The 23,290-nt window shown below is 41.0% G+C and overlaps 1 protein-coding gene across 1 annotated transcript in view; it reads left to right on the top strand.

Moving 5' to 3' along the window:
- The window catches only part of TAOK3 (TAO kinase 3), a 212,988-nt gene that overhangs the window by 114,123 nt on the left and 75,575 nt on the right, over positions 1-23,290 (top strand). The window contains exons 12-14 of the mRNA XM_083151479.1: positions 1,665-1,832; positions 5,209-5,412; positions 8,546-8,680. Of these exons, the coding sequence (XP_083007605.1) occupies positions 1,665-1,832; positions 5,209-5,412; positions 8,546-8,680 (507 nt within the window). The remainder of the gene's footprint in view (positions 1-1,664; positions 1,833-5,208; positions 5,413-8,545; positions 8,681-23,290) is intronic.

Genomic DNA, 23,290 nt, shown 5'->3' with positions numbered 1-23,290 from the left:
GACGTCCCCAGACCTTGGCAGGAAAAAAATGAAAAATATATAGCACAGGCAAATTGAGGTATGATTTAAGGTGAGCTCCCCTGAATTGTAATGCCTCGGTATGTGCCTGTAATAAGGTGGGACTGTCTGAGTTCACTTGGTGATCTGTAGTAAAAAAAATTGAAAAGAGCTGATGTTAAACTCCAAATTGGGGGAAGCTTTATCCACCTGGGGATCACCTCCTTTAAGAGGGATTCTCAACTGTTTGCCCCGTATGTCGATCTGGAGGGCTCACTGTTAAGTGGCAGAGTTGCAATATCCCTGCCAGTGCCTGATGTGCCCGTGTGGGCAGACAGGTGTGTGGCGTATCCACAAAACAGGAGAGATCTCCGTACTCTGTGGATGGTAGCCAGACGGGTGGGTGCAAGCTTTGGATGGCGTTAGTTCAGCACATACGGGGATTGGATATCCATTCTGCAGCTAATGGCAGGTGTGGGCTGCAAATATAGTCAGCTACAGGAATGCACTCCGTCCCCTGTAGCTGTTAACCGGACAGGTGAGCACAGTCCGTAGATGTCAGATGTCCACTAATATAAGCCAATTTTATATAGTACTAAAATCATCCCCTAATTTCCAACAGTCATATTAGAACACTAGTACCCTCTTTTGTAGGGACATTCCCCAAATCGCCATCTAACTTTACTTAGAATTTTTTTTATTTCTATGCTTAATGTTAAGCAGAGGATTCTGAAAGGAGTCCCGTGGGTTAAACATCTATTCCTAGGTCATTCATTTTCTAGAGATATTCTTAATTCTAAATTTTAATTGTGTCCTATAGCTTAAATAATATTGTGGTTGAAACAATGTGTGAAAATTATTTTTGTATGGTTATGGAGTCTCCTCTATTTAATTCTGCTACAATTACATGCTTCAAAAAAGAAAAGACAAATACCCGTCACTAGGACACCTGAGGAATCTGCTTAGCAGTTGGTTTGTCGCCCTGTTATTATCACATTCTTTAGGCTCCATCTCTTTATTATGTACTTTGCAACTCAAAATCAGGAAAACTTTGAATCCATACGGAACAAGTAGGTTCGTGGACAAACTAGCTCTTTATGTAATGGTCACCTTTCCAGTCAGGTATCAATATCCATTTACTCACCAACTGTACCTAGTTGTAGTTTCTCCATTTCCTAATATTCAGAAAGCAAAGACTTTGATTATTATGAATAATTTAATATTATGAAGGAAGACCTACTGTACCGTGTACTGTGGTACACATGTATAGACATAATGATTTGGACAGAAATTAAAGTGGTTTATTTATTTACAGTTTCTTATATAGCTAGGCAGATTCCATATATTAAATACATTCTTGAGTAAAGTACTGCATAGCTGTAGTAAATGAATAAAATAGTTGATATTGTGGATTAGATTTTACTTTTGTGCATGCATATTTACAATATTTGGTTTGTAAAATTCCACTCACAGGAGTAAAGGCAGCTAATATCTAGCAATGGAACAAAAAGCAGAAGAGGTTCTTAAAATATTCAATGTACATTTCCACTTGAGACATTTATAGTATCTTATCCTCTTCAATTGTGTTTGTATTTGCAATGGATTTGGCAATGTTCGCTATTCAGACTATTGAGATATTAATTTTTTCTTTGGTTTTTGGGCTCCAGCATGACTTTGTGCGGAGGGAGAGGCCGACGCGAGTCCTGCTAGATCTGATACAGAGGACTAAGGATGCTGTGAGAGAATTGGATAACTTACAGTATAGAAAAATGAAAAAAATACTCTTCCAGGAATCCCGTAATGGTCCATTGAATGAGTCTCAAGAAGATGATGAGGTAAGTCTCATTCTAATTGCATACTCTGGTGTGCAACACAGAATATTATTATTATTACCAGTTGTTCATCTAGTGCATACAAAGCTCTTGGCACTTTACAGAAAATATTTGGCCAATTATGTCAGTCCTTGTCCCAGTGGAGCTTACAATCTATATTTCTGGATTATGGGAGGTAGCTGGAGGAAACCCTTGCAAGCAGAGGTAGAATATACAAACTCCACGCCATTATGGCCATGGTGGGATCACTATAATATATCTAATAGAATAAATGATTGTCTGACTCACGATCTAAGAACTTTTTCGAGTTATTAAAAACACTACATGTGTCACTTATACCTCTTTTTACCTTCATTCCTTTAAAAAAATATGTATATTGAAAATGGATACAGTATTACTGAAAGGTGCATGTGAAATAACTTTCTCAAATACAGCAGAAAACTGAAAACTACTGCACAATAAATATTCAGGTTCATTCTGCGATTGATAGTTTGATGCTGTACAGTAAAAAAAAAAAAAAGTCCAGGAACTGAATTACTAGCTTCCATTGACCTCAGAATGGGGCAGATGTAACTGCCAAATTTTAGTTTGTAAATAAGCTTTTGGTCATGACTATATAGATGTAATAAAACTATAGTTACAGATGTACATGCAGCCTGTTCTATTGTTCAGCCACCATAATCAAGGCACTTGCAAACACATCTCACAACCAATCAATAAAAACTGTGAGCGATTACTTATGGGCCTGGCGTTCTGCCAGTGTGTAGTATAGGCTGTTGACCATTTAATTAGATATTTTAGTACAGTCTGTACAAGAAGTGGGTTCCCTGTGAATAAGGGCAGCATACCTCCTTTTTACTTAGGGGAATTCCATAAGCAGCTGTAAAGACCCTTCTAAACTTCTAGTATACAGAACAAGGGCACAGTAATCCCTGGTTTCTTTAGGTGTAGAATAATCCCAGTATAATAAGTATTCCAACAGAAACACAGGAAAAGATACCTCAAATAATCTATTTTGGTCTATTTACGTAAAGGTCATATAGTGTGTACACACGGTACAATATGCCTCCCGATGTTGACGATATAGTCAACATCGTGTCGGCATCGCATGCAGATCACAAGGGTTTTAACCCTTACGATTTGCTTTCGATCCTGATGCACGTTCACGTATCGCAAGGCAGATAGTCTTGGCTGCCTTGACTATATAGTGCAGATCTGCCCTATATAGTCAGAATTGTGCCACTGCATGCATGCCGTGCTATGCGAGTCCCGATATGATCTGATCGTATCGGGACTCGCATAGCACGGCATATCTACCGTATGTACACACCAATACACAGTGAATTTGTACAATATTAAGTGAAAGGACTTTATTGCTATCCTCTAGTTTTCCCGTTCCATCAAAAGACTAAACTGCACCTTAATGTATTTTATTTGTATGGGACCTTTTAATAACACCACCTGTTTAATTGCTCTCTGGCATGGTTTATTTCTGTTTATAATTAAAGGTATGTATTACAATTTAAATTATGCGCAATATCTTACATTTTGTTTATTTTTAATATTTTTTATAACATTTTAATGAAAACTATGATTCACAAAAGCTAATTTAGATATATTATTTTTGTTGCAAATTGCTGACCATTTATTAATGTGAAAACTGAAGCAATTAAAAGGTTTCTTTTATGTTTAAAATTTTTTTAAACATAATCTTTGCTTATTACATTTTTCTTCATGGGAGCATCAAATCTAAAAAAAAAATCCCTCAAATTTGACATCTATGACAATAGCAATATGTGAAATACAAATAACATTCACATCACCTTATTCAGGGCCTTATTCTAGTTCACTCTTAGAGGCAAATTCCTTCTCAGATGGACAAAACCATGTGCACTGCAGGGGGGCAGATGTAACAGGTGCAGATAGAATTAGATTTGGGTGAGTTATTTTGTTTCTGTGCAGGGAAAATACTGACTGCTTTATTTTTACACTTCAATATAGATCTCACTTTGAAGAAAAACCCCACCCAAATGTAAAGCTGTGTACACACGGGGGTGATAGGGGCTGAAATCGCTGGAAATATGGTCGCTGGCGACCCATATTGCCAGTGATGAAAGTGTGCCCCGGCAATAAATCGCAGAGTGCGTGCTCCCGTTTTCAGCCCCATTCTAATCGCTGGTCGCAGGAGCTTGCTTTATTCAGATCTGATCGCAGTACAAATTTGTTTGGAAAATGGGCAAAACCATGTGGACTGCAGGTGGGGCAGACGTAACATGTGCAGAGAGAGTTAGATTTGTGTGAGTTATTTTGTTTCTGTGCAGGGTAAATACTGGCTGCATTATTTTTACACTGCAATTTAAATTTCAGTTTCAACATACCCCACCCAAATTTAACACTCTCTGCGCAAAAAAATTGTACCGCAATCAGTTTAGAATAATAGGTTATATAAGTAAAAAAGCATCATTATTTTTTAGGATTTTGATGGTAACACAGATGACTTTGTACATTAACTTTCCAACTATGATTGTTTTTAAAAAAAATAGAGCTTTATTTCTTTTTACTGTACATCTTCACAAGAATACTTTGTTTAACGTCAGAATCTTTGGCAGTATGTTTAAACATAATTTTATGTGCACTAAATTTCTCATGCAGTGATAACCCAGTGAGAAATGTGTGAAGTAGCAGACTTTAGTGTCCTTGTGATGTTACCAAAGTTGCTGCATGTCCTTATTTGAATAGGACAAAAATAAATTGGCAACTGTCAGAAATACTTTCTCTACCACATACAGTATATAGCAGCGAAGACTGCTGCAGCCCGCTGTGCACATATAGGACATTTATGGTAGTGCTGTTATTGCAAGGTTTCCCTTGCAGGTCTATGGGGATGCAAGGGAATTTAATTCCATCCACCGGCCAAAAAACACCTTTTGTATAAACAATAAAAATATAATTTGGAAAGTATATGTTGCCAATTAAAATAACTTTTCTGGGGAGGAATTATTAATTTTTAAATTTGGTTCTTATATACTTTTTCAGTATAATCTGATTATCTGGGATTGGACAATCAGAGTTCTATTATACAATATGATTTTTTTTTTCTAATGCCTTTCTTATTTGGAATTCCCTGTAGTAAATCCTTTAGAACCTCAGCTAAAGAGAAATCCATACACCCAGCCTCAGTATTGCTGTTTTGCAGTACTAGAGACCCATAATGAAGAAAAGCTACAGGTGTAATTTATATTGTAAAGTATCATGTTTAATATACATTAGCTGTTTTTGTTGTACTTGGCTTTTAAATGCTTTCCACAAATGAACAGAAAATTACGTAATGTGTGTGTGCAACTGGTAATGTGTGATAACCATTCTGCAATGTATGTAGGACAGCGAGCATGGGACCAACCTGCCCAGAAAGATGGACAGCCTTGGCAGCAACCATTCCATACCAAGTATGTCAGTCAGCACGGGTAGCCAGAACAGCAGTGTGAACAGCATGCAAGAGGTAATGGACATGAGCCCAGACCTGATCACTATGCCAAGTTATAGCTGCAGTTTTGATTCCACCTCTTCTTTGGTTCCCAAAAAGGTAAGCAAGACTTTTCAGTGGGGAGCAGCAAATGTTTCCAGCTTACATTGCCCTGCTAGAGACTTCACTATTAGCCAATCCGTTTGTGCTAGCTAATGCTTCAGAAAGGTTGCATAATACCTGTTTGTTATGCTGAGTACACACTAGAATGATTAAATTGTTAATTCTTGAAACAAACAATATATATATCTGTAGTGTATCAGGGGGTGTGTACACCCGATATGTCTGTGGCCGATGTCTTTCACAGACAATAAGTTGGTGCTGCAGCAGAGACAATGCCAATACATCTTGCAGGTATATTGGCATGTCTGGCTGTGTGCATGTCTGTCATATATGTCGGAGACAAGAATCGCAGACAGTGAAGTCACAGCCGGGCAGGTAAATGTAAATGCCCACTCAGTTGTGATGTCTATACAGACATATAGAGGGGAAGTGTGTATAATTGTCTAATCAACCTCTCAGTTGTGATCAGACATCCGGTCGGTCACTTTGTTACTCTAATGTGTACTTAGCTCTTTACTGTCGCCCAAAGTAAATGTTTATGAATTGTTTATAAATTAGGTACTGTATGTTAGAGTTGAAATAAATAACTATTTTTGGCCTTCCCATGTTCTTCGCAACAGTTTAACATGGTTCCCAGATGCCATAGTTACTGGGCATGCATGCCTACATAGTAGCCCACATAGAATTACAGACCCTTGTGCTTACTAATTCTTTAAATCTACCACTAATATTTCTATCGCATCCTTTCTGACATGACTGGTCAGGTAGAACAGCAGAGTAGCTGAGATACAAAAAGAGGAAGTTCTTCATTACCTAATATGTAACTGCTATGTGCAGGAGGGTAGTTTTAGTACTTGAACATTCCTATGTTTTTACTACTAGGTTAGCAGGGAGCTTGCAGAACTACACTTATTGTTTTGTAGTTTTTGCAAGACAATTGAAATAGTCTAAAGAAATGCACAGGTTTTTTTTCCCCCATTCATCCTTCTAGAGGCATTTTCTTAAGGCTCCATCATATGATTAGAAATTATATACTAAAGAAAAGCCAATGCAAAATATAATGTTTTATTGGCCATCATATCTGCAACATAAACCCACATCTTTAGAACTGTCGTTTTAATGTTATGTGTTCTATCCATTGTCTGTTGCCATATGTAACTGACAGTTAGGCTGACATAACATGACAAAAAACTTTTAGGAAGGCAGACCTTTATTGTGATCACAATGTTATGTGACAATAGATGGTTAATTGTCTGGGTGATTCACATGGAAGATCCTATTGATGACAACTGCCTTTTATGCAGCCTGTCCCATTTTTAGATATAGTGCATTGTTGGGCCAGAAGTCAATTGTGGGCATTTTTGCATACAGAATGCCATAGTAACTCTAGTCTGTTGCATATCTGCCTAAAATGGGCAGTGTTGCATGTATTAAATAAAACTTGAAACAAACCCATCCCTTAGCTAGATTTGTATATGCCTTATTTTGAACCCTTCACATGTTGCTCCCCCAGTATGTTAGTATTTACAACATCTGGTAAAGCTGAACTACTAGAACATGGTTTTTAAAACGACTAGTTAATTTGGAAAGCATTTAGCACATTCTCAATCCTATGATTTTAGAAGATAAATATAATTTTTATTTACATTTTTTTTGTAGAAATACAAGATCTGTGTAAAGTAAGATTTATATGTGAGAATTCTAATATAGTAGCCTGTGATTTGGGAATTATATGTGTATAAACTGCAGTTCCTAGATTAATCTGTTTCCCCAAAAAATAAGTCGTAAGAGGAAATAAAACCTGTATATTGCATATAGCCACTAAATGGTCTGTGTGTGCAGGGATTATGGTATATTAGTGCACAATCTGAGGTCCTTAATCCAACAACAATAGAAGGTAGGAAGAGTAAGGCCCTGTTGGCTGGTCCTCCTCCTCCTTCCCATCATCATCCCTGAGCTCTCCCTAGCTGGCATCCCTCATCACTGGCACATCATTGTCTGCACTGTGTAAAACTTTAGCATTCACTGTCCTCCTTTTTTTTTTTCTTCTTTTTGCATTTCACAATAGCTAGTGCCACCATTTTGGGGGTGTTTCCTGCCCTTGACAGCTGTGGAAATGTAATATATATGTTTGTGATCACACTGTCTCTTTAAAAAAAAAAAGCCAGCAGCCCATTGAGCCCTCCTCAGCGAGGCTGGAAAGTGCTAGAACGGAGCAGGGTCTGGCGGAGCGATCGCTGAACGGCAGCGGGAGCTGAGGCGCAGTGGTGGTGGTGGTGGCGGCGGCAGCAGCAGCAGCAGGAGAAGCGGGCAGACTGTGCGGACAGGGGCCGTGCCAGCAGCGACCCACCGCCACCCCAAAAATAGATCCAGCCAGAGGGGGAGGAGACTGCAGGACCAAACCCCAAAAATAGAGCGTCTAAAAGACAAAAGGAGCCACCCGGCCGTGCCCGGGGCGCGCTGCTCCGGTGCCTGAGCCAGAGGGGGGCATGGTGCCAGGCGGCGGCGGCTCGGAGGAGGCAGCGGGGCGCTGTGTGTAGCCGGGCCGATAGCTGTGCAGCAATTGGGTTACTGTGTGTGTGTGTGTACGTGTGGGATATAAATAAATATATGTACATCGCTGCTTCCCTCCCCGTCCCCTCCTCCTCCTCCTCTGCCGCCTCCTCCTCCGGCTGGATGGGATTGTGCTGGAGCTGCTAGGGAAGCTGCTGCTGCTGCTGCCGTGGTGGTGGCGGTGCTGCTGCTGCTGGAGGAGCCACACAGGCGTCTCTGTAGAAGGATCAGCTGACCCCGCGCCGAGCTCCAGCTGCAATGGGCTGCTGCCGCCTCTCCCCCTGCCCCTCGCCCGGCGGCAGCTGCAGGGACTGAACCCCGGGCGGGCGAACGGAGACATCCATAATTAAGGAGAAAAACAAGAGGGGGGAAGCGGAACGGGGAGCCGGGGGGGAGTGAGACAGCGGGAGAGCGGGGAGAGAGAGACAGCCGGGGGGGGAGGGAGGGTGGGGGAAGAATCACGTTAAACTATGCATCTCATACAGCCGTGCTGGCGCGGACGGAGCGGGGCTGAGAGAGCAGCGGCAGCCGGGAGCACCCCACACTTCTTTCTCCTGCTTTTCACCCCTTCCTGCAGGATCATGCATTCATAAGTGATGAGGCGGACCACAGGGATCCCAGGCCTGAGCTGCGGCCTACCCAGTCAGTGCAAAGTCAGGCACTTCATTACCGGACCCGCGAGCGATTCGCTACAATCAAATCAGCATCTTTGGTAAGCCGGCGGTGGAGCCCGATGGTTTTTTTTTTCCGTTATATTTTTTATCCCCCACTGCCATCACCCATCCCCCCCCCCCTTCTTTCCTCCTCCCAGTACCCCCCCATCGTCTTATGCTGCACCTTCCCCTCACCTCATCCTGGCACCCTCAACCCCATCACCCCTCCCTCCATAAAAAGAGATTTGCATCTCTTGGTTACCCTCCCCCGTCCCCTATCTGTCGTTCATGTTTTAATGTTTGTTGGCATAGCAACCAGGGCTTGCAAAGGAGGAATTCTAGCCCTGTGCATGGAATACAAAATCCCCTGATATTGAAATATATATATATATATATATATATATATATATATATATATATATATATATATATATATATATATATATATATGTGTGTGTGTGTATTATGGATTGCTGGTAACACTGCAATATTAAATGCAGGCTGGACAGGGAGATGTCTCTGGAAAGATGGATCTCTTTGTGTGTGTGTGTGTGTGTACTGTATGTGTGTAATTTTTTTCCCCCCTCTTTATGTCACCTGTGTGTATCAATGCCCTCCGTTAAACCTTTCTCTCTATGTATAGCTTTCCCCTTTAGTGATGAGTGGTGAGTTTTTTGTTTCTTGACCCTCCCTGGCTGGTGACGGGTGGTTTATGTCTAGTATACTGAGAAGCCATACGAAGGCATACATGTTTGTGTTGTGATAACACAGAATAATGATGGCTTTCTCCTTATTGCTGTAGGACTATTCATTTAGGGATCCATTGATTCAGGAATCAGCTGTGTAGCAATCATAAATTGTGTATATTTATGTAGCTATAATTTGCATAACCCTCCAGATGTTCCTTCTTAAATAGATGGGTGTCCTTGCAAAAAAAAAAAAAAAAAACAGAGAGGAAAAAAAAAGGGAGGGGGGTTGTCACACCCCTTTTACTATATTATTATATGTAATACACCAAAAAAAAATCTAATTTTAGAATGTGCTATTATGCCAAAATTGTTATATTGGATTTCTGGCTGTGCTTATGAATGCTACATTTATGGACAAGGGGCAGACCCGGATTTTGTCGACATCCAGTGATGCTTGCTGGCACCAGAGTACAAATCCAATTCTAGAATTGTTGCTGGATAGACCAGAGGCTGGCATATGCCATATTGTATAGCACATCGCAGTGTCTGATAAAGCATGAAAGCTGTTCACCTGTACATGCTGCATTTGTACTGTTCGTTTGTAGCAAGATGATATTTAGCAATAACATGGTCACCATAAGAGGAACCATTTTTAATTGTTCATATTCTATAATCCCCCAAAGTTCCTGTTGAATGGTACCTCTCCCTGTCTTTTCAGATGTGTTCTCTGACATGAAAGGCAATTAATAAGATTCTGCTTAATAGAAAAAACGCTTACTCATGTAAAAAAAAAAAAAAAATACACATTTTTGCACAAATTAATTTGATCTCAGACTGCACATGTTAGCAGGATATAATGGAGGATTTTTTTAGTACTCTGTCTCCATCACACATTTGCATAATGACTGTATGTAAACACCCTTCTTCCATGTACAAAATTTGATGGCATGTGGGTAAACACCACATCATAAATACGTTTATTAATGGTCCTTGACTGTGCACCATTTTCTGACTGGCCTGGGCTGACTTTCCCAATTTAGCATTCAATTTACATTTTTTGTGTTCTCTTATTGCATATACATCACATATGTTAGTAGATGTTTTCCAAATTTGTTTGCTTTTGGACAAAATTAATCCCACTTTCATGTTTAAGTCTATCCTTATTTCAATCTAAAATAGGGCCTTGAAACAATATCAAGCAGGCCTCTTCTGAAAATATACTTTTCTAGAATAGGTGTCCATGAAGCCTCACACTTGTGGAAGGAAATTAAACATCAAGCAAGTCAGCAGTCTCATACAGTCTTCAACCCATAAAGGCTGTAATTCTAGAACAACAAAAACCTAACAAATCAAACCGCCATGTTGTAAGTTACACTCTAGTAAAAGTTTGTAATTTCTCATTTTTTTTCATACATTTACAGGCACTTTAGTCATAACACATCTAAAACACAATATTTCATGACAATGTATGTAGTCTGATGTGTCCAATGATTCCTTCTGGTACTACTATGACCATGCATTCTGGGTCAGACGTATTAAGCCTTGTTAAGAGATACAGTGGAAGGTGATAAAGCACCAGTCAATAAACACCTAACTGTCATTTTTCAAAAATAGCTGATTGGCTGCTGTGTTATCACCTTTTACTTTTATCTCCACTTTATCTCTTCACTAGGCTTAATACATATGTTCCTCTGTTTGTAATGTGTAAGGTGATTTATGCCAGTTCTGTGCAGTGTCATGGTTTTTACATTAACTAGAACAAAAATAACTAGTTGTCTGTAGACCAGTATTTAAGGTATAAATTAGTTTATGTATTGAGTTGCATAGGCTTACGTGATTCAACAGCTAGCTTTAAAGTAACACATTTATATCATTGTCCTTTTTATATCACTTTTAATTATAAACTTTTTAATGTATTTTTTAAATAATTTGACAGTTCATCAATGTACTAAGATGTAAAGTTGCCTGGGACAGCTTTATGATGTATTAGAGCGTTTCTTTCGGTTAATGTCTAGAAGACTGATGGAGGATTAAGTTTTGTATGTCTGCCATACTGAGGGAGGGGTCTGCTGTATTTTGAGATGACATTACAGGGGCAGTATTGTAGGGGTATAGAATTGTAAGAGAACAATGGAGGAATTGCTGCAGTAAAAGCTATAAAAAGAAATAGAAATACAAAAAGTAGCTGTCAAGATAATGGAATAGCAGTGGCATTCAAGATAGCCTTGTTAGGTACAAAGTGTGGGTTAAACAGTGTGGTTCATATATCATTAATATTGGTATGAAGACATGTGGTGGTAAGGTGTAATGTTTTACAGTAGTGTATTTTTGATGGTTTTACAAAGACCATTTAAAATCAGTGGTTCCCAAACTTTCTTGAATGATGTTGCCCTAGGGTATAAGCTTTTTTTTTTCCATGGCACACCTAGGATAAATGTTTTCTATGAATAAATGTGAAAAAATATCCAATGACTTAAGTTGGGCTTAACGGTCACCTTTAGGGTAAGGTATCTGGTGGTGGTGGTCAGTTGTCCACATGGTTTATGATAGGCAGCCACCATTTATTGTTCACTTTAGATTGAGTCCTCGAAACAGTTATCTCTGAACACAGTTTTATCCCATCCAGTGTCTTACAGCCCATACCTTAAGTACGGTTAATGGCCAATAACATACCTCCCTAACTAAAACTATGGTTTTGGAGTTATTTATACTATCTACTATCTAACTCTCCTGGAGTACTATGATACTTATGAACTGGTGTTGAATCCAAACTCCTGGAATACGTGAACTTTCTGGTACTTGAGGACCCAGGTTGGGAACCACTGGTCTAGTCAATTATAGATGGTACTGTAGTTTGCTAAAGTGTACATCACAGCATTGACTTGTGATGTTGCGCTTTTATTTTTTGTTAGTTTTTTTGCTACAAAGAGCTATTTGGCAGTGCATGGAAAAGCAGGGAAATCATTCTAGGCCTAAAATGTTAAGGGTAGTATAGAAGGCTGTTGGCCATAAGAAAATTATTGGAAGTTCTTTCAATGTATCAAATTAAATTTTATAGCAATGGTGGGAAAATGATAGGCAGCAAGTGTATTTCAACAAATTAAAGTCTTTTTCAGTATTTTGGGGTGCACAAAATGTAAAGTGTGTTTGCATATTTAACGAATAGCTAGGATTTACACTTTAATTTTCACTTTCCAATTAATACATTATCTCGTCATACATGTTCCACATCAACCTATGTTTAGCGTTCCAGACATATTGACTTATATTGGCAAATTATACTATTTATATACCTCCAAATACATATTCTCCTTATTCACTGGGATGGGTGTACCAAAAGTTCTGCATGTTTACAACATTTTTACCATAAAATAAAGATTTTCTCTACCTTTTCATTTGGTCAGTCACACATTCGCTAAGCAATAAATTATTGAGGGCCTGATTCAGCTTGGATCCGAAAAGCAAAATCTTTCTCGAATAAGCAAAACCATGTGTATTACAGGTGGGAAAAATGTAACGTGCATAGCGAGTGTGTTGGATGTTGGATGGGGTGTATTCAAACTGAAATCTAAATTGCAGTGTAAAATAACTCACCCAAATCTAATACCCCAGGTTATTGCTGAGTCAACCAGGGTCAGTGCTTTGTGTAAATGGGCTAAAAAATAAATAACCCGGATCCTGTTGCCCTGCAATTTAAATGTTGAACACTGGTGAAACCTGGGTTCAGGGGCAGTGTCCGACCCGGGAACCATTTACACCAATAGGGGAGTCCATAGTCTCTTTCGGTCAGTCCGGAGGTTGGGCAGGGGGCGCATACAGCCTCCGCTGTTGTCTGCTGTGCTATGCAGACAGCAGCATAGTAAGGTAGAAGGTGAATGGATATGTGTGGCATTTACTCACTACCTGGAAACTGGGGGAAGCCCAGCAGCTTTTCCAGGTGCTGGACTTGCACCCCAGCAAACCAGTTGGTGGCGGGGGTCCCAGCTGTCAGATTTCCTGTTGCTTGGAGATGATGTAATCAGGCCTTGAATATGTAATTGAATTGCAAATGTCTTACAGGACGCAACTCGCTCATATTTGAATTGACCCCAATCTATCATCCTTGGAAAGACCCTGCCTGCAATGGTGTGAATCTGGACTTAAGTTCAACACTCAGTAGGGCTATTGGTTGACAATGTCAAAATGTCGACATGAAAATGGTAGACGGGAGTTTATCTCAAATTTCTTTTCTATTTTTAACTTTGTTACATTTTACCGTCCACATGGACTACGGTTGGGAATGGTAATCTGTGTAGAACGCAGTGGTGGAGCGAGGTACCTTGCCCGAAGCATGATAAATGAAACGGTTCACTGATCGGGGGTCCATGTGCTACAAAATAGAAATTGACACCACAAAAACTGTCGACCTTTCGCTTGTGTCAAACTTTTTTTTCATGTGGACCTTGTGCCTGTCGAATTTTTCATGATTGGAGGCAATTCATTTCTATTCATTCATCTATTATGATCATCTTTCACGTCTTAGTTCAAAATGATTTTGAATGGTCATGTCTGCAGGCAATGTTCTGGAGATTGCATTTTAAACTTGCACCTTCCCTATTCAAATCTCCACTGAGGTTATCAATGACAGCTGTCAAGTGTAGTAATGGGCAAATAAAAAATAAATTCCGCTTCCCAGTCTCTACAATCTTAATTAACATGGCCATATTTTCCACATTGGGATGGCATTGTTATAAGAAATCCTTATATGATCAACTTAAGGTTTTTTTCCAGTTTGGCAAGCCCTGTTTCTTGCTTGGGATAATTGAACTACTTATGCAGGGCAAAGCTTTACCTTTGGTTAATATGAATCTAATTATAGCTTCTAATATGGCCAATGTTTTTCTTTTGAATATGTTAGACTCCCAAATGCCTCCCTTATAATCTGCACTGGCTTTTTATTGTTTTAGGCCGCCATCATGTTTTCACTATTTTTAGTACTTATTTTTTTCAATGGCAGGCTAGAGTGAGAAGATCAAAACATTTACTACTTGCGTGTGTCTCACTGAGGCCCTTATTCTGATCGGTGCGGCCGGAGCCGCATATGCGGCTCCGACCGCACCAGACGAATCCCCGCCTTCCATACGGATCGCCACGGCTGTCCGTACGCGGCCATGTGGCGATCCGCATGATTGTGGACGGGGATACGCCTCCTCCATGGTGGGAGCAGCCCCTGCATTCGATGGTCGCCGAACATCGAATGCAGGGCCGCACGCTCCACCAGGTCCCGCAACACAAGACCACACGGACACTTGTCCGTGTGAAATCTTGTATGGGGGCGGGCAGCTGACATCCGGCGATGTCAGATGCCCGCCCTGTACCCACGCGTCATAGCCTCATTAGCATGCGTACACCCCGCGTTTGCATGGGAACGCCCATGAAACGCGGGGCGTATGCATATGCAAATGAGGCTTCGTAGCCCCTCACGCCCCTATCCACCCCCTTTGCGGCGGACAAAATACGTGTACGGCGATTTCGGCTGCACATGCGCAGAGTGGCCTCTGCACATGCGCAGACCGAAAACATCGGCGGAACGGCCGCATGCGGCCGTTACCGCTTCAACCAGAATAAGGGCCTGAGAGTAGCCCAAGAAGGTGATTCTTCTTAAGCAAACTATTGGCCAATTTTATGAGAGGGGGAGCAGATGAGGTGTACGAGAGTCCTCCAGTTCAGCCAGGAAGCCCCACCAGTATTGAGTATTAGATTATGGAAAGCAGTTGTTAAATCCTTGAGCTTCCTTCATTTAGTACTTTATTTTTCTTTTTTCTTTAAGCATAGTATTTGGTGGCAGCTAATAACCTATTAGCTCATCTAGACTTCCCCTTTTTTCTTTTATACTTTTGGTAACTTCAACCCAATTTGTTCCTTATGTCTTTGTTAGAATATTCATATGCCTTTCCCAAGCATTTTAAATTGCTCTACTGTCTTAGCTTCTATCACCTCTGATGAGAGACTTTTCCACTTATCCACTCTTTTTTTTTCTGTCAAGTCTTTTTTTCCTCAATTTCTTTTGAACCTACCTCCAGTTTTAGTGTCCTCTTCCTTTACAGAATGTCTCCCATATGTACCTTGATAAAAAAAAAACTTTTATATTTGAAAGTTTGTCATTTCCCTTCTCTGTTCTAAACTTTACATATTAAGATCCTTTAGTCTTCCTGGGTAGGTGTGATTGTATAGGCCCTTGATGGCTAACCTTGACACTCCAGATGTTTTTAAACTATACATCCCAGCATGCACTGCTTCAGTTTTGATATTTTGGCCATGCTAAATCTGATGCAGAGCATGCTGGGATGTGTAGTCCAACAACAGCTGGAGTGTCTAGGTTAGCCATCAAGGGGTATAGGCCAGTGTTTTTCAACCCTTGTTCTAGAGTACCCCCAAAAGTGAACGTTTTCCAGGTCACCCAGCAGGTGCACTCATTATTTAGACACATTTTAAAAGATCCACAGGTTGAGCTAATTATGGGGCAGATGTATTAAGCCTGGCGAAGAGATAAATTGGAGATAAAGTGAAAGGAGATAATGCACCGGCCAATCAACTTCCAACTGTCATATTTCAAACACAGCTGATTGGCCGGTGCGTTATCTCCTTCCACTTTATCTCCAGTTTATCTCTTCACCAGGCTTAATACATCTGCCCCTATGTCACTTGTGATTCTGTGTGGAGACCTGGAAAGCGTGCACTGTTGGGGGTACTTGAGGACCAGGGTTAGGAACCACTGGTATAGGCCATGGACCATTTTAGTTAACCTTTTTTGTAGAGTCTCTGATTTATTTGTCCTTCTAAAGAGATGTCTTCCAGACCTGAATACAATATTCTAGCTGAGGACATAGCAATGACCCATCCAGTGGCATTGGTACTTTTTTCTTTCTACTGATGCCTCATATTGCTTTGTTACATAGCTTACCTATCAAGTCATCTAAAATGGTGACTACCAAATCCCTTTTTTCCCTTTGTAGTTTTCATTATAGTGAACTGATGCTATATTAAGCATTTGGGTTTATGAGACCCAAGTGCATGAATATGCATTTGTTATACATTAAACTGTAATTGTCATGTTCTTGCCCAATTCAGGTAGTAGACCTAGATCCTCTTATTTTACCCCTCCTAGTGCGTTTATCCTGTTGCACACCTTTTGTGTCATCTGCAAAAGGGCATGTTTTCCCTTCATTACCATTTCCAATGTTACCAACAAAGTACTTAATTGGTAACCTTTCTCTTAATTGGTCGCCCCCGACTTCCCCCTGAGCTTCCCCTGCTGCTGCCCGGGGGAGCTTGATTAGATTGGCACTTGATGTGCCATTTTTTACATGTGATAAATCGTCTCGATTTATCACATGTAAAAAACCCGGGGGGGGGGGGCTGCTGGTGGGAGCAGGGGGGCTGGGGACGCTGCGGGGACACAGACGCTGCGGGGGACACAGGCGGCATAGAGCCGGGCAGAGGGAGCCGGGAGCTGTCAGTGCTAGAAAAAAAAGCCTACTGTATACAATGAATGGGCAGCCTGTGATTGGCTGAGCGCTCTCTCAGCCAATTGCTGACTGGCTGAGAGAGCGCTCAGCCAATCACAGGCCGCCCATTCATTGTATGGGCTTCTTTTTTTTTTATTCAGTGCTGACAGCTCCCGGCTCCCCCCGCCCGGCTCTATGCCGCCTGTGTCCCTCGCAGCGTCCCCAGCCCCCCCTGCTCCCTCCACCGCCGCACCGCCCCACTAGGTCCCAAGTCGGGTGGTCGGACGTGCAGCAGGTCCGACCACCCGACGCAGATCCGATGCGCACGGGACCGCGCATCGGATCTGAGGGGACATCAAAACTAGCCGATTTTGGTCCGATTTAGGCCAGATCTGACTGATCTGGCCTAAATCTGACCAAAATCGGCTAGTGTATGGGGGCCTTTAGTATCCACTCCCAAGCATTTCAGTTTATTTAACAATGCAGGACTTGTGAGTATAATTCATGTATTTAAGTAAAGCAAAAAAAAAAACAGGTCTTTTGGCAAAATCATGCTGTACTGCAGGTGAGGTAGATGTAACAAGTTCAGAGATTTAGATTTGGGTGGGATACATTTAAACTGAAATTTAAATTGAAGTGTAAATATAAAGCTAACATTTGTGGTCTACATGCAAAAGCAGCCAAGATATCCACTGCACAGACCAAATATAACCCACCCAAATCTAAATCTTTCTGCACGTGTTACACCAGCCCCACCTACAGTGAAACCTAGATTTGCCCAGTGCTGTGCTTTTTTGTGTGCTTAACTTAGAAACCTGAACCTGGCCCTCTTCAAAAGCCTTACTAAAGTCAAGATTAGTCACATCGACGTTCCCCCTCTTCCATTTATCTATTACTTTGGACCCTCAGTCAAAAAAGTAAATACAGTTATTTTGGCATGATGCTTTCCAAGTAAAGTATGCTTTGGGATCCTGTATATTAATGTTGCCATTTTTTTCCCTACTGCTGATGTAAGGCTCAATGGTTGGTAGTTAATTCCTTGCTTCCATTTTTTTGCATTGGGATAACATAAAAACTAAACAATTCCAGAAAATTAAATAAAGTGATTATCCATAGACAAATAAGCTATTGATGCACACAGTGGTTTGTGAAAAATCCGATATAGAAATATCCCAAGGAAAGAGGAAACAAATGAGTTCCAACAGAACCACTAATTAAACCATATACAGCATGTCATTGTAAAGATACAATTGCTATAGGAATGTAAATCCGTGATGGTGGCTGTTTTGAGTACTAGGGTAACATTTTTAATAGGATGAGAGATTCAGGAACTGAGAGATTTGGTAAGAAATCTCCATTTATTTATTTTTTTATTTATTTTTAAAGTGGCAATAATTTTCACTACATAACCAGTTTCATTTTGAAGTGTAAATGATTGCTGCTTTAAAAAAAACTGGAGATTTCTTTCCAAATCTCACTTTCTGTTCTTTCATCCTAATAAATACCCCCATAGTCTATATTAAACCCAATTATCACCGTGGAAGTATTTTAAATGGGATATCCATGGGTCTCCTGATCGCATAACACTTCTGAACTTTTTGACTGGTAACATTTCTCCAGTTTGGCTGGGGAGAGGTTGGATAGTGGTGGCGTAAAGCAGTCTCTGGTTTTATTGAGATTATTATCTCTGTAACTTAAGAAATGAGAATAAGCACTTATCTAGTTTCTGGTGATATTGGTAAGATGAAAAATTATAGAGGGATGCCAGCCTCACCACAATTCCTACAATGGGGTATATTCTTTGTAGATGTTTGACAAGCATTTTCGGGTAAATAATACATTTAGAAATTTTATAAATATAAAATTTAATATGTATTTATAATATAAATACATTATAAAATATCTTCTCTTACTCTTATATTCTGTAAAGAAATTTGTTAATCCTCATGTGGTTTGAATCCGTTATTTTGTTCGCTTTGCTAGGATCCATAAGCTACCTAAAACAGGAGCCAGGATGAAAATGTAGGAGCCATATATACCAATAATAGGGACAAGTGCACACCCAAGGCGTGCACCAATCAATTACGCACGTCCTAATGCCAATTACATATACCACACGCTGTCGTAATGCTCATTACACTATAGGCCACACGCTGTAATGTCTATTACATATAATACCACATGCTGCAATTACATATTATGCCACATAAGTTCCGCTTACCTATATGCTCGTTGCCAATGGGTTTAATGTGCTCATTGCCAATGGGTTTAACATGCTCTGTCAGGGGTAAATGCTTGTTGCCATGGGGTTAAAGTAGCCTGCCAGGCAGTTAACATGGTCTGGCAGGGAGTAAATGCCAGTCGTACAGATAGGGCAGGGGAGTAGACTTAAAATAGCCAGCTGCCGCACTTACACTTAGAAGTTGCCCTCCCACCAATTGCGTCACTGAGTGGATGCCGGGCAAGGACACAGCAGGGCTGGAGGTGGGCGGCTGGAGCCGTGCTGCCATCCGTGGCTTCCTGCTACTGAGGCACGTGGCAGAGCTATAGCAGGGGAGCGGGCCACCACACTTTCACTTAGAAGGTGCCCTCTCACCAAGTGCTGCACTGAGGGGGATGCCAGGCAGGAACACAGCAAGGCTGGAGCCGTGCTGCCATCCCTGGATGTGGAGGGAGGGGCTGGATCTCCGAATGCTGCAGGGGGGTCCGGTTCTTTAATATGGGGGGGGGGTCACACTGCTATCAGCAGTCTTGTGGCCTCTTTAGGTATAGGCAGGAGCTGTGACTAGAGAGGAAATTCTGGTTGCCATGGTTGCCTTCTAGAGATGGTTAGATATTACTGAGTATGGAGGTGAGACCAGGGCTAAAGGCGCCCATACACTGGTGAGATTTAGCCTGTTTCCACTTAAATCCAACTTATTGGGACGAGAAATTGGATGAAAAGTGGCCAAATTGTGTGCATTTGGCATCCTACATGATGCATGGTCCCATGCGCAGAGGGTCAGAGGTCAAACCTGCTGCACAGAAGATCAATTGGATGTGCAGATATTTTTTAGCACCTGTGATGGATCACATCCAATTCCCTTAAACTCTCACTGCAGCTCCCCTGGAGTCTTTTTACATGTGATAAATCGCATGTAAGATTTGCACATTCAAGTGCCAAATCAGTTGTAAGCCCTGCCAGGGAAGACCAAGGGAAATCAGGTCCGACTTGTGCCTCATACAAGTCGGACCAGTGTATGGTGGCCTTTCGGGATGTACTTGCAATGTGTGAATCCAATGTCAGATATGTAATTGCTTATAGAAATCATGAGTAGGAATTCTCTATTGAGATTGCAGGAGTTTAACATTTAGTCAAACTTAAATACAACCAGAATGACTGGGACTGGTCTTGGTTCAGCCTTCATAGATAACTAAACCCAATATTCAGTGATTTTAATAATTTTGAGTCAAGCATACAGGCAATTAGGAGTACTTCTAAAAAAATAGTATGTATAAGTCATTGGCCTATGTCCTGGATCTAACCAAAGGAAATGTACTGGAAGAAGCAGAATACAAAAAGCTCAATTACTACCCATGGATTAGGAAAGGTAGGATTAAACCAGTCTGAGAGCTGTGGCAACGTACCAGTGATTTGATAAGACTCCAATTTAGATGCAGTAAGACTCCTCCACATAAAGGATAAGGATTCCACATTAATGCCAAGCCTACTGTACATGGTCAGATAAAATGCCTGTCAGACCAACAGACTGTGAGCCCACGAACAGTGTTAGTCATTGGATATCAGCACTCTGTCCCTGAGGAGAAATAATTCCCCTTCCTTCCAATGTAAAGAAATGGGAAATGTTCATCTGTTGGCTGTGGCAGTACATGCACTGCCCGACATGGAAAACCTGAAACATTGAAATGATCGAATTGGAGGGACATGCTGGATAATGCGGCATGTCAGATTTAAAGTTTTTATTTCTGCTATCTGCATACATGCTGCAATTATCTGTCTGATCCACTAATACCGGATGAAATGAAATTTCCAGTTGATGAGCTAGTCCGTATGGGATGACTTGAAAGATAAAATATTTTTGGAAGAAGCATTCATTACAGCAGTCACCGTACCCATCCACAATATCTCAAAATTGATCCATGATTTGCAATTTGCTTTAGTATTTATTTATTTATTAACAGTTTCTTATATAGCGCAGCATATTCCGTTGCGCTTTACAATAGCAGACAGTGATACAACAAAACAGGGTATTTACAGACAGTCAAAATGTAGGAGGGCCCTGCTCGCAAGCTTACAATCTATAGGGAAATAGGCATTGATATATAAGGATAGATACTGTATTCTTTATTGCATCGATTCCGCAAGGTTCTATGACTGGTTCTGGAATTTGATAAGCTTGCCTGAAGAGATGAGTTTTTAGGGAACGCTTATAGGTTTGGAGACTGGAGGAGAGTCTTATTGTGCTTGGGAGGGCATTCCACAGAGTGGGTGCAGCCCGGAGAAAGTCCTGCAGTCGGGAATGCGAGCGAGTAATGAGTGTGGATGAGAGACGCAGATCTTGGGAGGAGCGTAGAGGTCGTGTTGGATGATATTTTGAGATAAGAGAAGATATGTATCTTGGTGTAGTTTGGTTTATGGCTTTGTGTGTAAGTAAAAGAATTTTGTATTGAATACGGTAGAATACAGGTAACCAATGAAGTGACTGACAGAGTAGCTTTGCAGACGATGAACGTCTGGCTAGGAAGATTAGCCTTGCAGCTGCATTCATAATGGACTGTAGTGGTGAGAGTCTGTATTGGGGAAGGCCAATAAGGAGACTATTGCAATAATCAATGCGTGAGATGATGAGAGCATGGATTAGAGTTTTTGCAGTGTCTTGTGTAAGGTAAGGGTGAATTTTAAATATGTTTTTTAGGTGCATGTGGCATGATTTTGAGACAGATTGAATGTGGGGTACAAAGGAAAGTTCTGAGTCAAGGATAACACCTAGGCAGCGAGCTTGAGAGGTAGGAGTGATTGTCGTCTTCTCAACAGCGATAGAGATATCAGGTTGGTAACTACTATTTATTGGCGGAAATATAATTAATTCTGTTTTTGAGATATTAAGTTTGAGGTGGCGAGATGACATCCAGGATGAAACAGCAGAAAGGCATTCAGAGACACGGCTCAATACAGATGGGGACAGGTCCGGGGAGGATAGGTAGAGCTGAGTATCATCCGCATACAGATGATACTGAAATCCAAAGGAGCTGATTAGTTTGCCAAGAGATGAGGTATAGATTGAGAAAAGCAGGGGACCTAAAACTGAACCCTGAGGTACTCCAACTGAAAGAGGTAGCGAAGAGGAGGTAGAATCAAAGAAACGAACACTAAAGGAGCGGTTAGAGAGGTAGGATGAACCGATAGTATTATAGCATAATTAGAATTTGTATGTGTTAAGATCTGAGGGGATACTGACACTCAATTAACCAATCAAGGAATCTTGCCATGTATATGTGTATATAGATTTAAGATACAGAAAGAAGTTCTGGTTAATACTCGGAGCCAAGGCATATGTTTTGGAGGCTTTAAGTTTTTATAATAGGACGCCTCTGAATAGCTTTGTAATACTGTATGTAGCTCGAAGGGAAACTTCTGGGTTAGTAACAAATCTGATCTTCCGGGTGCGAATCAAGCCGCGTTTTAAGGTGGCCTGATTTTGTGCAAAAGGGCTCGCTGTTCTATATATAGTTATCTGAGAAAATTTGTGCAAATTTGGGCTGAAACCAGCCCGCGAACGGTGCGAACTAGAGTGCCGTTGCCGTGGTGGAAACTCAGTGGCGAATCACATCCCATTTCCTGTTGTTGTGAATCCATCAAAATAGGGAAGATCTGTGGGTTTCAATGCATTCAGCTAGTGCTTCTATACATAAGGCAGATTTTAGTGTAGAGCCCCTCTCTATTAGAGATTAGAAATGGGGAATTTAATGGTCACCTCCATTTTTAAAAACTTTGTACAATGCAAGGATTGCTTGGGGGAAAAGACCATTTCACGCCAAACCGTGCAAGAACCCTGGAACAGTGTAGCCCATTAAAATCTTTGAACTTTATATGGCACCACAAGTGGTCCTCAGCACCATGTAAAACAGAACATGACCATAGCCTTTACATAACACAAGTAACAATAAAAACCACAGATCCACACATACACAATACAGCTGGTACGGTATAGACATGTCGTCAATATCTATGATCACACTAGTAATTTAAGAGCTGGCGGAAGGGATAAACTACTACAAGCAGGCGGAATTCTGGAAGATGGCCAGTATGTGAGCGAGGGCTGTAATTGAAGTGCAAGATAAGAGGGCTAAGAGAACAGGAGGGATGAAGACCCTGCTCCTAGGAGTTTACAATGTAAGGGGAGGAAGGCAAAAGTGAGTTGAGCTGCATTTAATAATAGACGTATGGGAGTTGGTGTTTTGTTTTGATATGCTAGCAAATTAAAACCCTTCT

This window comes from Crinia signifera, chromosome 1 (genome assembly GCF_055691185.1).
Source record: "Crinia signifera chromosome 1, ASM5569118v1, whole genome shotgun sequence".
Classification (NCBI taxonomy): domain Eukaryota; kingdom Metazoa; phylum Chordata; class Amphibia; order Anura; family Myobatrachidae; genus Crinia; species Crinia signifera.
Note: the sequence above shows the minus strand (reverse complement) of the source record. Positions and strands in the feature narration are given on the sequence as shown.